This window comes from Pogona vitticeps, chromosome 9 (assembly GCF_051106095.1).
Source record: "Pogona vitticeps strain Pit_001003342236 chromosome 9, PviZW2.1, whole genome shotgun sequence".
NCBI classification, from domain to species: domain Eukaryota; kingdom Metazoa; phylum Chordata; class Lepidosauria; order Squamata; family Agamidae; genus Pogona; species Pogona vitticeps.
This window is the reverse complement of record NC_135791.1, coordinates 16,438,966-16,451,945: the sequence shown is the minus strand read 5'-3', so window position 1 is coordinate 16,451,945 and position 12,980 is coordinate 16,438,966. Positions and strand designations below refer to the sequence as shown.

Here is a 12,980-nt window from a genome sequence, read left to right as displayed (position 1 = left end):
CAGCAGTTGTTCCAGATTCATCTTCCCTTTACAGCTATAATTGAACCTAATTGTACCTCACCTGTTTTAACAGCATCCAATTTCAAGAAAAAAAGTTGCCTTGCTTTTAATATAGTTGTAGTAATTAAACATTTAATCTAATTTTATTCAATGAATAGAACTATGCACTGCATGCAGTAATGAATTTCTGTACAGTCTATTCAATTTGCTATAGCACAAAATACTGTATGAATTCCCCGCCCCCACTTTTCAGTGTTAATATGTATATATGAACTATCTCTGGCAGTATTGCAACCAGAGTTCCTTAAAATAATTCTTAATTGCTACATAAGATTCCAAATGGTGGTGGAAGCAACATCAGTATTTGTATACAAGGTTGTGCGAGAATATTAGGAGATAATTTCTGTACATTGGAATATGTACAGAACCAGCAAAGTATAGACTTCCCATTTTTCTTGGACTGCTTCATTCTGTTCAGGACTGTTTAGGACTGATAGCTGCAGTCCAATAATGCTGGGAGTGACATGCTTAGTCCAGTTCTGCTATAATCAATCAAAAGTAATCTCCAGTGTAATCCATTAAAGTCTGCTCAAACAGATATCCCACTGAATCAATGATATTAGCTTCCCTCACAAATTAGATACACATTTTAAAGAGTTTATTGAAAACAAAAAATGTACCTTTTTCAATTTCTATGCATTTCCCCCCTTTCCAATAAAATATCAATGTCTTAAAGTAGATAAATCATATCCTTCATCTCTTCTAGATATTCTTATCTTGTCAGCTGACAGAAAAAAATAAAATAAAAATATTACATAAATAATAAGCTACACAAAGTAGGGGAAACAAGAACAGAAGGCTATGGTTTGACTGTGTTTTTTTGGAAATAATATGTTTAACTGAAAAAGCAAAATATATTACGTTCTATTTGTAAAAGAAAAACATTCAGGGAACCATTTTTCCTTTTCAAAGAAAATATAGCTTTTATAAAGGCATTTGAAGAAGCATGGAAGAAATAAGAGAAATCGGAAGATCGCCTTGAATCTTCTTGCTGCAGCATCACAAGAAAAGCTCGACTAACGATCTCCTCGAAGGCGCCCCATTGGCTGAGGCCAACTACGGGTAAACAGCGCGATGTATTTGCGTCATCGACCCAGGGGACACAGTGGCCTATAGGACTTCCTTGTTCACGGGGAGGCAGCATGCGCAGGAAGGAGGGTGAAAGGGGGCGGGGCGCGGGGGGGCGGGGCGCGGGATCACGTGCCGCCGTCCCCGGCCGATGTGGTCAGCGGCTGGGTGGGGGTCACGTGATTCGCTGCCTACGCGCGGTGGGGCCGGGTGCAGATGGCGGACGCCGAGGCTGACGCGGCCCTGCCGCCGGAGATGCAGCGGCTGGCCGCTGGCCTCCGCGCCCGGCTCTGGCAGTTGCAGGCGGAGCTGAGCGAGCAAGGGGTGGCCGAGGCTTCGTCGAGCGCCTACTGTCGCGGGTTCTGTCAGGTGAGGAGGACCTGTTTTGGGGCGGGCCTGCGGCTGAGAGGCTTGGGGCGGCCCTTGAGGGGGGGGGGTCGTGTAGGGCGCCGTTCAGCGGCCGCTCGGGCCGGGCGGGTTCCGTTGGGTTCCGTTGGTCCCGCCGAGGCGGTTGGCCGGCCCGGCCTGGCGCCGCAGGGGTGGAAGGTGGCGGGGATCCGTTGCTTGGTACTGGCGCTGGGGAGGCGGGGCTGAGGGACCGTCGTCTCCAGTGGGAGGATGATGAGGAGACCGGGCAGCGCCGCCGCCGCCGCCGCCTTCACTTCCTCTTTTCTTCTTGCGCGGGTTCGCAATAAAATAAAATAGGATGCTGGATTGATCACTGGGGATTTCCAAGGCAGAGGGGGGGGGTTTCTCTCCCTTTTTTGGTCCCCCCCCCTCACTCCCGTCATCTTAAATTATAAAGGTTGCATCCGGATGCTGCTCTCGACTGTGTCCTCCCGCCTTTATTTTTCTGGCGGTCCTGGAAGTAGGGGGTAAAATTGACTACAGTTTCCCCACAACCCCCCCCCCCCGTCTGATTTTCGCCCTTGGCTATATTTTAGACCGATCGCCTCCTTCCTGGCCGCTTCCCTCCCCTAGTTTCTAAAATGCGGCGTTGAAGGTGGGCCTGCAAAAATGTGATTTTAGGGCCGTTCTGCGCGCACACCCGGCCGTTAGACTAATGCTTGTGGAGGGTGGTTGCCCCTTCCGACCACCCCCACCCTTGTTTTCATGAGAACCCTGTAAGGTAGGACTAGTCGGGCCTTCTTGATCACTGCTTTGTGGCTCCACAAAGTCAGGGTGACTTCAGGGAAGGTGGGGGTAGCATGATGGCTTTTCAGGTCTGACAGGATCCACTGTTGCTTTCAGTTTCCTGGCCTGTCTTTGCCGCCCTAACTACTTAAAAAAAATTTTTGGTTAAAAGATCGTATTGAAAGAGTGCACCTGCTCATCACAAGGAAGGAGTTCCTCTGACTTGATTTGTCTTATGCATTGGGAAAAACATATTTTTTTTTTGGCTTTTTGCTTTTAGTTTTCAGTACAAGTAAATCTGTCAAATATGTTGAGGCCCTGTTTCAGGAGCCTACCTGGATTAGTTGAATGGTGTTTATGTGATGATTGCTTTATTCTGGAATCCCTTTTAGATAAAATTGTCTACAAGTAGTTACATGTTGAACAAAAACTAAATTAATACCAATTCCTAATTGGTATTAATTCTGCACAGTAAATGATGTGCTTTAGGATGGTCTTAGCTTTTTGAAGGTACAGATGTTCTTTTAATCTTTATTGTATTACTTTATGTGGCCATATTTCTTTTAAATCCATTGAAACATTCATTTACCTTTGAAGTGTTTATAATCTGGTCTTTCCTAGTTGGAATTATTAATAGTGTGATTTTATTTGGAAATGGGGCTTATTGTTTTTCTTTCCCTATCACAGTATCATTGTATATGACAGATATATTGGGGAGAAAGTAGTACTGTGCTGCTAACTACAATAAAGTATTGGAATTGTAGCAGGGTGGATGTGATTTAGTTCAACTTGATTTAAATCACAATTTAAATCATGATTTAAATCACTAAAGTGGTGTGTATGGAATCACCTATATTATCAGTATACCAGTATTATCTGTTATTCCAAATGCATCTGTAGCACACCTCAGCTCCCCTGTTTGTTTTCCTTAACACCCCGGTTCGCCTTTGGGCACTACTTTTTCTTTCCTTTTTACGCTGCCACCAGAGGATATTCTCCTCGCTGTACCAAATAAGAATACTGAATCGATGCTGTCAATTATACAGTAATAATATTTATTTAAGGATATGAATGTGAAACACATAAGGAAAATCATGAAGGGTCTTTGAATATTTATTCATTAAACTTGCTTTGTATTCACTTTAATCATGGTGTTACAACATTCAAACTGTTTATTTAATTCTTATTTTATTTCTTTAGTTATCAAACACCAACTTTCCAAGTCCTTGTCCTAATCCTAACCTACTTGTCTATCTTAACACTTTCTATCCCTCTTTATATATCTCTTCTTCTCTCTAACTGCCCTAACTGTTCCAAACGGTCTTTTTTTCCTCCTAGTTCCATTGGTTCTGCCCCTCCTGTCCTGTCATAGGCTCCCACACCAGAACTCTAATCTGATGGACAGGAGTGATGTGTGAGCTGTCCGTCACAGCATCTATCATAACTTGCCAAAGTAGTACAGTATCATTATTTGCTACAGCTTTTGAAAACATGCTATCACTAATGGGATTCAAACAGTATTGACTTATTGTGCCACAAACATTGCACTAGTAATCAGCAGTGAGTATTCTACTGCCAGTTTTATGGTGGCTCTTGATAGCTATTTTCCCCAACTATGCACCACATGAGTAGCCATGGTAGGGATGAATTTCCAATGCAATTTATTATTTCACATGGGGATCTGCTTTCCAAAGGCAAAAACCTCACCAGGTCTACATAAATGTTTGGGTTACTTCAAACTAAAGTCTGTGATTATACTCATTCAAGCACATAAATCATGGTAGATTTTACTTAAATCAAGTTGATTTAAATCACAATTTAAATAATGGTTGAAATCACTAGTCAGTAAGACTGAATTTAAAACATGATTTTTAAATGTAAAGACTCATTCTTGATGGTAGTTATAATCTTTAATATTTGCAGCCAGATGAAGATTTCATATAATATCATAGAATAATAACCTGTCAGATTAGTAAAACAGCTATATTAGAACTGATTTTAGTTTGATAGGTTAATCACTCATATTTGGCAAACTACTGTACTTCAGTTGTTTTATTTAACTAAAACAATAACATTACACAGCATACATATTCTTGGATTTGCTTAATAAACAACTTCAGTTTATTAATTGAAGTGGGTAAACAAAATATCTTTTAAAAAATCAAAAAACCTTTAAGCATCAGCTGGCTCCACATAAAAAAAAACTTCAGACTTCTGCAGTTAACTCGTCTTCATCTTCATTCTGTTGTTTGTTCATAATCTGGAAAAGAAAAACAAGCTTTCCTGCTTTGTTGGACCCCAGCTGTTTCTCAATTTAAAATTAGCAAGTCCAAAGAAGGATAATATTATTTCAAGGCCAGCAGAAGAGGCCACTGCTGTTAAAAGTGAAATCATTTCTTCGACAATTTCTGAATCCAAGTGCTTTAGTGACTTCTACCACTTCATTGGTGTGACTTTCTTTGAAATGTCATCAGCAAACATATATTACTTGAATGGCTCCCCATACCTCTGAAGTTTATTATAGTTGACAGGAGAGATGGATGATTGCTGGATACCCATGTCATAGCCAACACCTCTTCTTCAGCACTCAAGGGTTGACCCTGGTATCGGATATTGACGATAGTTGTGAGAAAATAAGCTGGAGACATTGCTTGTCCCATACAGGTTTTCAAAGCTTGTAATTTAATTCTGTCAGTGTGTAGTTCTGTTTTTAAGTGCTCACTCAGTTCCTTCCAAATTTCAACAACATCAGCAATAAAACAGCTATTTTCCTGTATTTTGTTTAAAGCTTCAGAAATGGGTTTCAAGATGCTTAGTATATGTTCAGTACAGTGGTGCCTCTAACGGGCGCCCCCTTTAACGATGAATCCGCATAGCGACGAAGATTTTGCAATAGCAAAAGCGATCGCATTGTGATGTTTTAGATTCCTCGCTTAACGGGCAGTGAAAATGGCCGCCGTATGGAGGATGTTCGCTTAAAGGTGAGTTTTAAGCCCATAGGAACGCATTGAAGTGGTTTCAATGCATTCCTATGGGCTTTTTAAAACCGCATAGCGACGAAATCACTTTGCAGCGATTTTTGCTGCACGGATTATCATCGCTGTGTGGGGCACCACTGTCTTTCTCTTAAGCCTAATGTTGAAGATTTTGGCTGTGTGACAGTGCCATCTATTTTTTCTTGATTTTGCTCACAAATTGTAATCAGAACAGGCTAGTTCTTGATACAGTGGTGCCTCGCTTAACAAGCACACAGTATAACGACGAATCCGCATAGCGATCCCTTTTTCGGGATCGCTAATGCGGAGGCATAGCGTCGGTCCCTATGGCAAAAACTCGCATAGCGACGATCGGTAAGCGTTTCGCTTACCGATCTTCGCTTTGCGATGCCCGTGGATCAGCTGTTCGGCGGTTACAAAATGGGCGCCGGAAGCCCCGAAATGGCCACGCGCAGTGTTTTCGCGCCTTCCCCTCGCTTACCGAGGGCGCGAAAATGGCTGCCGCTATGGAGGAAACTTCGCTGAACGGTAAGTTTAGGGCCCATTGGAACACATTAAATGTTGTTTAATGTGTTCCAATGGGTTTTTATCTTCCGTTTAGCGATGTTTCCACATAGCGAGGCACCACTGTATGCGAGGCACCACTGTATATTGTTTAAAACAGTCTGCTACAGACTGTGGAAGTCTGCTAGTATCTTGTGGAAGCATTGGCTTGGTTTCACCCATTCTTTTCAGAGCTGATTGTTACCAAAGTATTTAGCAGTTTCAACAACATTACTCTTTATTTCTGGAACACAGAAGTCTTTGGCTAGGAGCTGCAGCAAATGAGCACTTGCTTATTAGCCTGGTAATCTCTTCCTGCTCTTCTAATTTTCTTCTTATTTTGGACAGATTTGCAACATTATCCGTGACCAAACTGTAATTTTAACCCACAGCTTGTTATAACTTTTGCTGCCACTTCTAAGTATGCTACTTTGTGTCCTTTTGCAAGGAATACATTCCCTTGTTGTTATACAAGCACATACATTAGGATCATTGTGGACGTTACTCCACTAGTCAAGTCGTAGACTAACAATTTTACCTTCTACACTTGTTGCACGTTGCTCAGTTTCTCTGTCATATACGTTATCCAGCAGTTTTCCTGCAGCATCTACTCTAGTTGGTGGGCTGTATCATGGTCTCAATCATATTGATAAAATGTGGGTTTTCAAGCAGATGGAAAGAAGAGTTTGTTGCATAAAGAAGCTGAGCAATTTCTTCATCAGTTACCATATTATCCGTGTATAAGACGGCCCCAAAATTAAGAAATCTAAGTGGGGCCTAGCAAGTGTAGGGGGAAAGGGATCAAAGCGCTGCAGGATCACTTTGATCCCTGATTTCCCTCCACGTGCTTTTGTTCTCTCCTCAGCTTACTTCCGTGTATAAGATGACCCTCAATTTTTAGTCTTAAAATTTTAGACAAAAGTATAGTCTTATACATGGAAAAATACGGTAACTCTTTTTCTAATCTGGCTTTTATCACAAGCCTATCTTAGGCGATTCCAGGTCATTTGGGTTTTTTTAGGTGTGAATAATGTGACTGATGTGCTATCCTGGACAGATAACTCTGAAATTGTACAAGAAGAGGGTGGTGATGTAGAAGGTGAATAGCTTCCAGAATCTTTTATGTTGATGGTGGGTTCCCCCCCAAAAAAGTCAGTGCTGCTATTTTATTATTTAAACCGTTTATACTTACGTATTTCTCAGTGTATTCACTCAGTACAGCCTAAAAAGGAATATTTGCTTATTTCATCTCATTATTTCTTTTTAGCAACTGGATAAAAATGCACTGCCATGCAGTAACAGTAAGGAATATACAGTGATGCCTCGCTAGACGGTTACCCCGCTTGATGTCAAAATTGCTTTACGATGGGTTTTTAGCGATCGCAAAACAATGGTTCCAATGGGGCTTTTTCACTCTACAACCACCTGCGCCCTGCTTTAGAGCACTTTGGAGCTTTTCCTGCACCATCAGGAAAAGCCTCTGAAGTTCTCTAAAGTGGGCGTGGGTGGTTTCGGGGCACCCCCATCAGGGTTCTGATGGCTTCCCCTGCACCATCAGAGCCCCTGCCGGGGGTGCCCTGAAACCACCGGCGCCCTGCTTTAGAGCACTTTGGAGGCTTTTTCTGCACTATCAGAGGACTGGCAGGGGACCTCCAAAGCCGGCGATTGCAGCGAGGGGACCCCCCGCCAGTCCTCCCATGGTGCTTCCCCAGCTTCCTACCCCTTAAGTTCCTTTAAATTTTTTCCCCTAGGAACTCATTAATTAATTTTCAATGCATTCCTATGGGAAATTTGGTTTTGCATGACACTGTTTTTGCAAGACAGTGATTTCCGCGGAACGGATTAACGTCTTGCGAAGCACCACTGTATATGATTGCTCCAGCATGACAATACCTCATGCCAATCTTTAGAAAAATATGGTGAAATAAATACAGTTTACCAACCTGAAGGTCTGCTTCTTCAAACACCTTCCTTTCATCAGAGCACTTTTTCTGAAGTTGTTTCATTTGGGCCACCAGGCCTTGCATTTCTTTGTTACATTGCTTGTATTTTGCATGTGTACCTGCTTTTCCCATAGGTAAAGGAACTTAATTAAAATATTCCAAAACTAGTTCTCTTTTATGGCCTGCAACCATTTTGCTCCTCAGGGGAGCGAATAAAGACCTTCAGGCTATGTACACAAAGATCCCAAGGTTTGTAGGCTGGTCAGAAGATTTCACTTTCATTTTTACTGCTTGTGCCTCCCTTCTTAAGAGCTTGGTACAGATGTATTTCACTACAATCAATATTCAAACGTAGCGTTTAAGGTAATGTGTTCATTGTTTGTAGAACAACATTGATTGTAGAACAACAGTGGGATTAAGGTATTTTTCTGAACTTTGTTTATTTTATACCATTTTTACTGTGAAAAAGTGCATGTTATCTCATATAATTTTGATTACTTTGGATAATTTTGATTACTTGAATTAGTTTACCAAAAATGTATATATTACATGAATATAAGTTTCATGCTATGTAACTGAGCTCTACTTCATGCTGATTGACCTTTGAACTTTAATGTATCTTAAAAAACTATCTTTAGATAGATTTTTTCTTCAAAAGCATTTCATTAAAATAAATTTGATGAAAATAAATACATAAAATTTTGGGATTTTTAAAAATCCACCCTAAATTGTAGGGATTAAAAATGAGAGTGACTTCATGATACTTCAAATACTTGAGCTTTGGGCAATTTCCTTATAAATTAGTGGCACTCTTTCCAGGTAACTTTATACTATGGGGAAAGAGATTTGAATTTGAAATATTAAAGATGTAAAAAATGGTGTGGTGTTCTAACCACTTAATCAAGTACAGTAAAGTCAGGAAGAGGATTACCAGATACAAGACATCTTCTATAGTGGCACCCAATAAGTGAAATTCTGTATGTAGCACACTCTCCGCTATTTTTGGTGCCAAGCAAAGGTTATCCAAATCTTCTTTTAAGAGCATTTTAATGACATGGTGGCGCTGTGGGCTAAACCACAGAAGCCTGTGCTGCGGGGTCAGAAGACCAGCAGTTGCAAGATCAAATCCACGCGATGGAGTGAGCTCCCGTCGCTTTGTCCCAGCTCCTCGCTAACCTAGCAGATCGAAAGCATGTAAATGCAAGTAGATAAATAGGGACCATCTCGGTGGGAAGGTAAAACGGCATTCCCTAGTCACGCTGGCCACGTGACAACGGAAACTGTCTTTGGACAAGCGCTGGCTCTATGGCTTGGAAAATGGCTAGAGTCAGACACGACCGGACTGAAAATGTCAAGGGGAACCTTTACCTTTAATGATTTTTACTTGCTATTGAAATCTGTTGTTCCAACTGTTGCAGGTCACTTACAGTGGTTGCATTTCAAGTTGGAGTAAAAATTCTATAGGTTAAGGTGTTTATAGTGTCATAAGGTGAGAAGAGGGAGTCCAATTTTGTTATATATTCAGAACTTTCTAATGCAACCTCTGGCAGTCAAACCCATATAAAATGTACTTGTTTTTGACACATGGAGATTGTAATATTTATCTGACGTCTGTATTAGAAGTGGTCTTGAACAACAAAAGCAGCAAAATAATAATAAAAAACATTTAATTTTTAAAATTAAAGATACATCAATAAAACAGAAATGAAAGTATTTAGATTAAAGCCCGCTTCAGCACAAGCCTGTCAGAGGAGAAATGTCTTCTGTTTCCACCAAAACCTGGGAGCAATTTGCTCTTTTGTTTCCAAATGTTCCTCCAGTAGTGGCAAGGTAGTGGAAGGACTTGTATCGGAGGGTTCTCAAGACTGGTTATCAAGATATTCATTCAATGTTTCAGATAAATGATTCTCAACTTCTGTAGGGCTGTGTAGGTCATAACCATCATTTTGAAATGAGCATCGAAACAAAAGCTGCTGTAGCAACATATTTGTGCTTTTATGTATACAGTGGTGCCTCAACTTGCAACCACAATCTGTTCCAGAAGATGGACATAACTCGAAATGGTCGTAGGTCGAAGCACCATTTCCCATAGGAATGCATTGAAATGCTATTAATCCGTTCTGGATGAAGAAAAATATCACACAAAAAATCACTGCAAGACTCATTGGAAACGCAATTAATTGCTTCCGGCCAAAGGGAGGAAAAAAGAAAAGCAATCAAGCATGCAAGACCCATTGGAAATGCACAGAAAACAAACGGAGCAGATTAGAAATGCACAGAAAACAAAGGGGGCAGGTTGGAAATGCAAAGAAAACAAAGGAAAAAGCAAGGGAAGCATGCAGGACCCATCGAAAATGGGGGGAGCCGAAAAACAACCCCCAAGGCCCATCGGAAATGAGGAAAACCAAAAAGCAACAAAAAAACCCCTCAAGACCCCTCAGAAATGGGGGGAAAAGCAACCCCTCAAGACCCATCACAGCACAGAAACATAACCCCCCCAGCTCAAAACCATGCTGCGCACACACGCACGCACGCACACGCACACACACACACACACACACAGAGAGAGAGAGAGAGAGAGAGAGAGAGAGAGAGAGGCAGTCCCGAGCCTTCTCTAACTGCACACTCTAACTGCTGGGGCGAAAGAGCTACTGTACAAAGAAGCAGCCTTGTCGCCACCTACAGTTAGACATTTGAATTTCCTGCCTTTTTCTGTTTGTAAGTGGAAGCTTTGGTCACAAGTACAGTAGAAGCAAAATTTTGTGGCCTGAGCTGGTTGTAACTCGAAATGATCGTAAGTAGGGGCGTTTATAAGTTGAGGCATCAATGTACAGTATAGACAATCTATTTACCACAAACTAAACTGTCTGGTGCTTTTGAAGGAATGAGACACAGATTTCTACACAAGTCTTGCAATCAAAAAATAAATATATAGTAGTGAAATGGAGGCAAGGGTAAACAGGGAAATAACATTTACATATCAATATATCTACACAAAACCAATACAAATATACAAAAACAAATTGGTAACATCTTAAACTGTGGCTTCACTCCATTGTAATATGTTTGATGAAATTGAACTGGTCCACAGTAGCTCATGGAATATAATAGTCTTTTAGGTGTCACCATATCCTTGCTTATTATTTTGTTTTGGTTTTGTCTGGATATGCTTGTACAGAATAATGCTTGTACAGAATGGCTGCTACTTTGAAAACTTCATATTTGTTAGGTCTATCCTCTTCTAATGGGTCTCAAGGTGGCATATATGGCTCTTGTCATCACCACTTCATCCTTACAACAACCATTTGATGTAGGTGAAACTGAAGAAAGTATTGCAATGCTTTCAAGTGCTTATACTTAGACTTGATTACAAGAGTTTATTGGAACTGGTGGGGTGTTCCTGAGGCTTTAGTATGTATTGTATGCACAACTCAGTGGTCATGAAGCATCCATTGAGACGAAGACTGTAACCAAAATGCTATATGTACAAGCCAAAAGAATATTATGCAAAATACATTCCTCCTCTCTCATTCTGCATAGCTGGGAGAAAGGAAAAAACTAAGAATTTAGACTCACTTTAACAAGTTCCTTGCCTTTAGTTACAGGAAAACCAAAAATTGTTTGATTAATGAAACAAGCAAAGCAATTCGGGTATTGTTGGTGGTATGTTTAGCAATTGACCAATGTAGTTGTCCCCAAAGTGATGCCTTCTGGATTGGCAGAATGTCTTAAACCCTTAAACCTTAAGCCATGATTTGTGGTTTGGATATGACAATAAGGTGGAAATCTGATACTGTAAAGTCAGAATGGATGTGGGTTAATTATTTTATACTTTCTCAATGCTGGTATTTTGTAGGGCTTGAAGACTCTTCAGGGCTACTTTTGAGGCTAAATATTGGCATACCTTTACTAAAGTGGTTGCATTGTTTTGATGTTCCCCTGATATAAAGCCTCTCATGGTGGTGCTGCTGCGGGTTAAACCGCTGAAGCCTCTGTGCTGCAAGGTCAGAAGACCTGCCGTCGTAAGATTGAATCCACCCAACGGAGTGAGCCCCCGTCGCTTGTCCCAGCTCCCACCAACCTAGCGGTTCGAAAGCATGCAAAAATGCGAGTAGGCAAATCCTTCAGTGGGAAGGTAAACAGCATTCCCTGTCTAGTCATGCTGGCCACATGACCACGGAGGATTGTCTGCAGACAGACGCTAGCTCTGTGGATTGGAAACAGAGATGAGCACTGCCGCCTAGAGTCGGACACGACTGGATAAATTGTCAAGGGGAACTTTTTCCTTTACCTCTCATAGTGGTGGGTTAAGGAACAGACTAGATGTGGCAATGTAAAAGAGCTGTGATATTATTTACTGACTGAACGTATCGGTTAAAATCAGCTATAAGAAAGGCTTTGCAGAAGAATATATTTAGGGCCACATGTACTAGTGTATATGTTTGCTCTTCTTTTTCCCTGACTTAACTGCTCTTCAGGTGGCCAGGACAGATACACTATGTATGCCACATGATGTTCCCTCAGATTTTCCACCAGCACTGAGCAGTTATTATTGCAGAAACCCTGCGCCACGTGCACAAAGTTCTGGCTGCAACCGGAAACAAATGAGCAATAATAACTGTGGGTGTGTGGCAGCAATACAGTGCTGTGTAGCCATGTACTCATGCAGTTTAGAGGGAACGTTGATACCACACCTGTTTTTAGTGAAGGGGAAAGATGATGCATCTCCTCCATATAAGTTACTGATTTGTTTATATAAGAGGACTGCAGCATCCACAAGGGGTAGGCTCGAATCCCCCCTCCCATGGATGCCAAAAATGGTGGGTAGGACCCTATATGCAGCGTAGTCTCTGGTTTCCTCTAGTGGCCAGTTCTGGTAATACATCTTGGAAATGCATATTTCTGGGAGGATTTAATATTTTCAGGCAGCAGATAACTGAACCTGCAGTATTGATTCTGTGGATATGGTGGTCCTACTGTACTATTAGAAACACATCATAGCTAGATAATTAAGAAATTATAGTGAGGTGAACTACTGTATCTGCAGTTTAAAAAGTTAATCATTTGTATTTGTGTTTTTCTGCTGTGTTTTATTGGAAGGACAAAGTTATCATTATCTTAATATTATTAAGATAATGATAATCTAATTTATTTAACTAACACAATCACATTATAGCACATATATTTTATTTGCTTAAGTATCTATGTTTATTCACTGATGTGGTTCAACAAAATC

At 41.1% G+C, this 12,980-nt stretch overlaps 1 protein-coding gene across 1 annotated transcript in view; it reads left to right on the top strand.

Annotated features, from left to right (window-relative positions):
* The first annotated feature begins 1,289 nt into the window (after positions 1-1,289).
* Positions 1,290-12,980, top strand: part of RLF (RLF zinc finger) — a 48,876-nt gene continuing 37,185 nt past the window's right edge. The window contains exon 1 of the mRNA XM_072980252.2: positions 1,290-1,497. Coding sequence (XP_072836353.2) covers positions 1,345-1,497 — 153 coding nt within the window. The 5' untranslated portion in view covers positions 1,290-1,344. The remainder of the gene's footprint in view (positions 1,498-12,980) is intronic.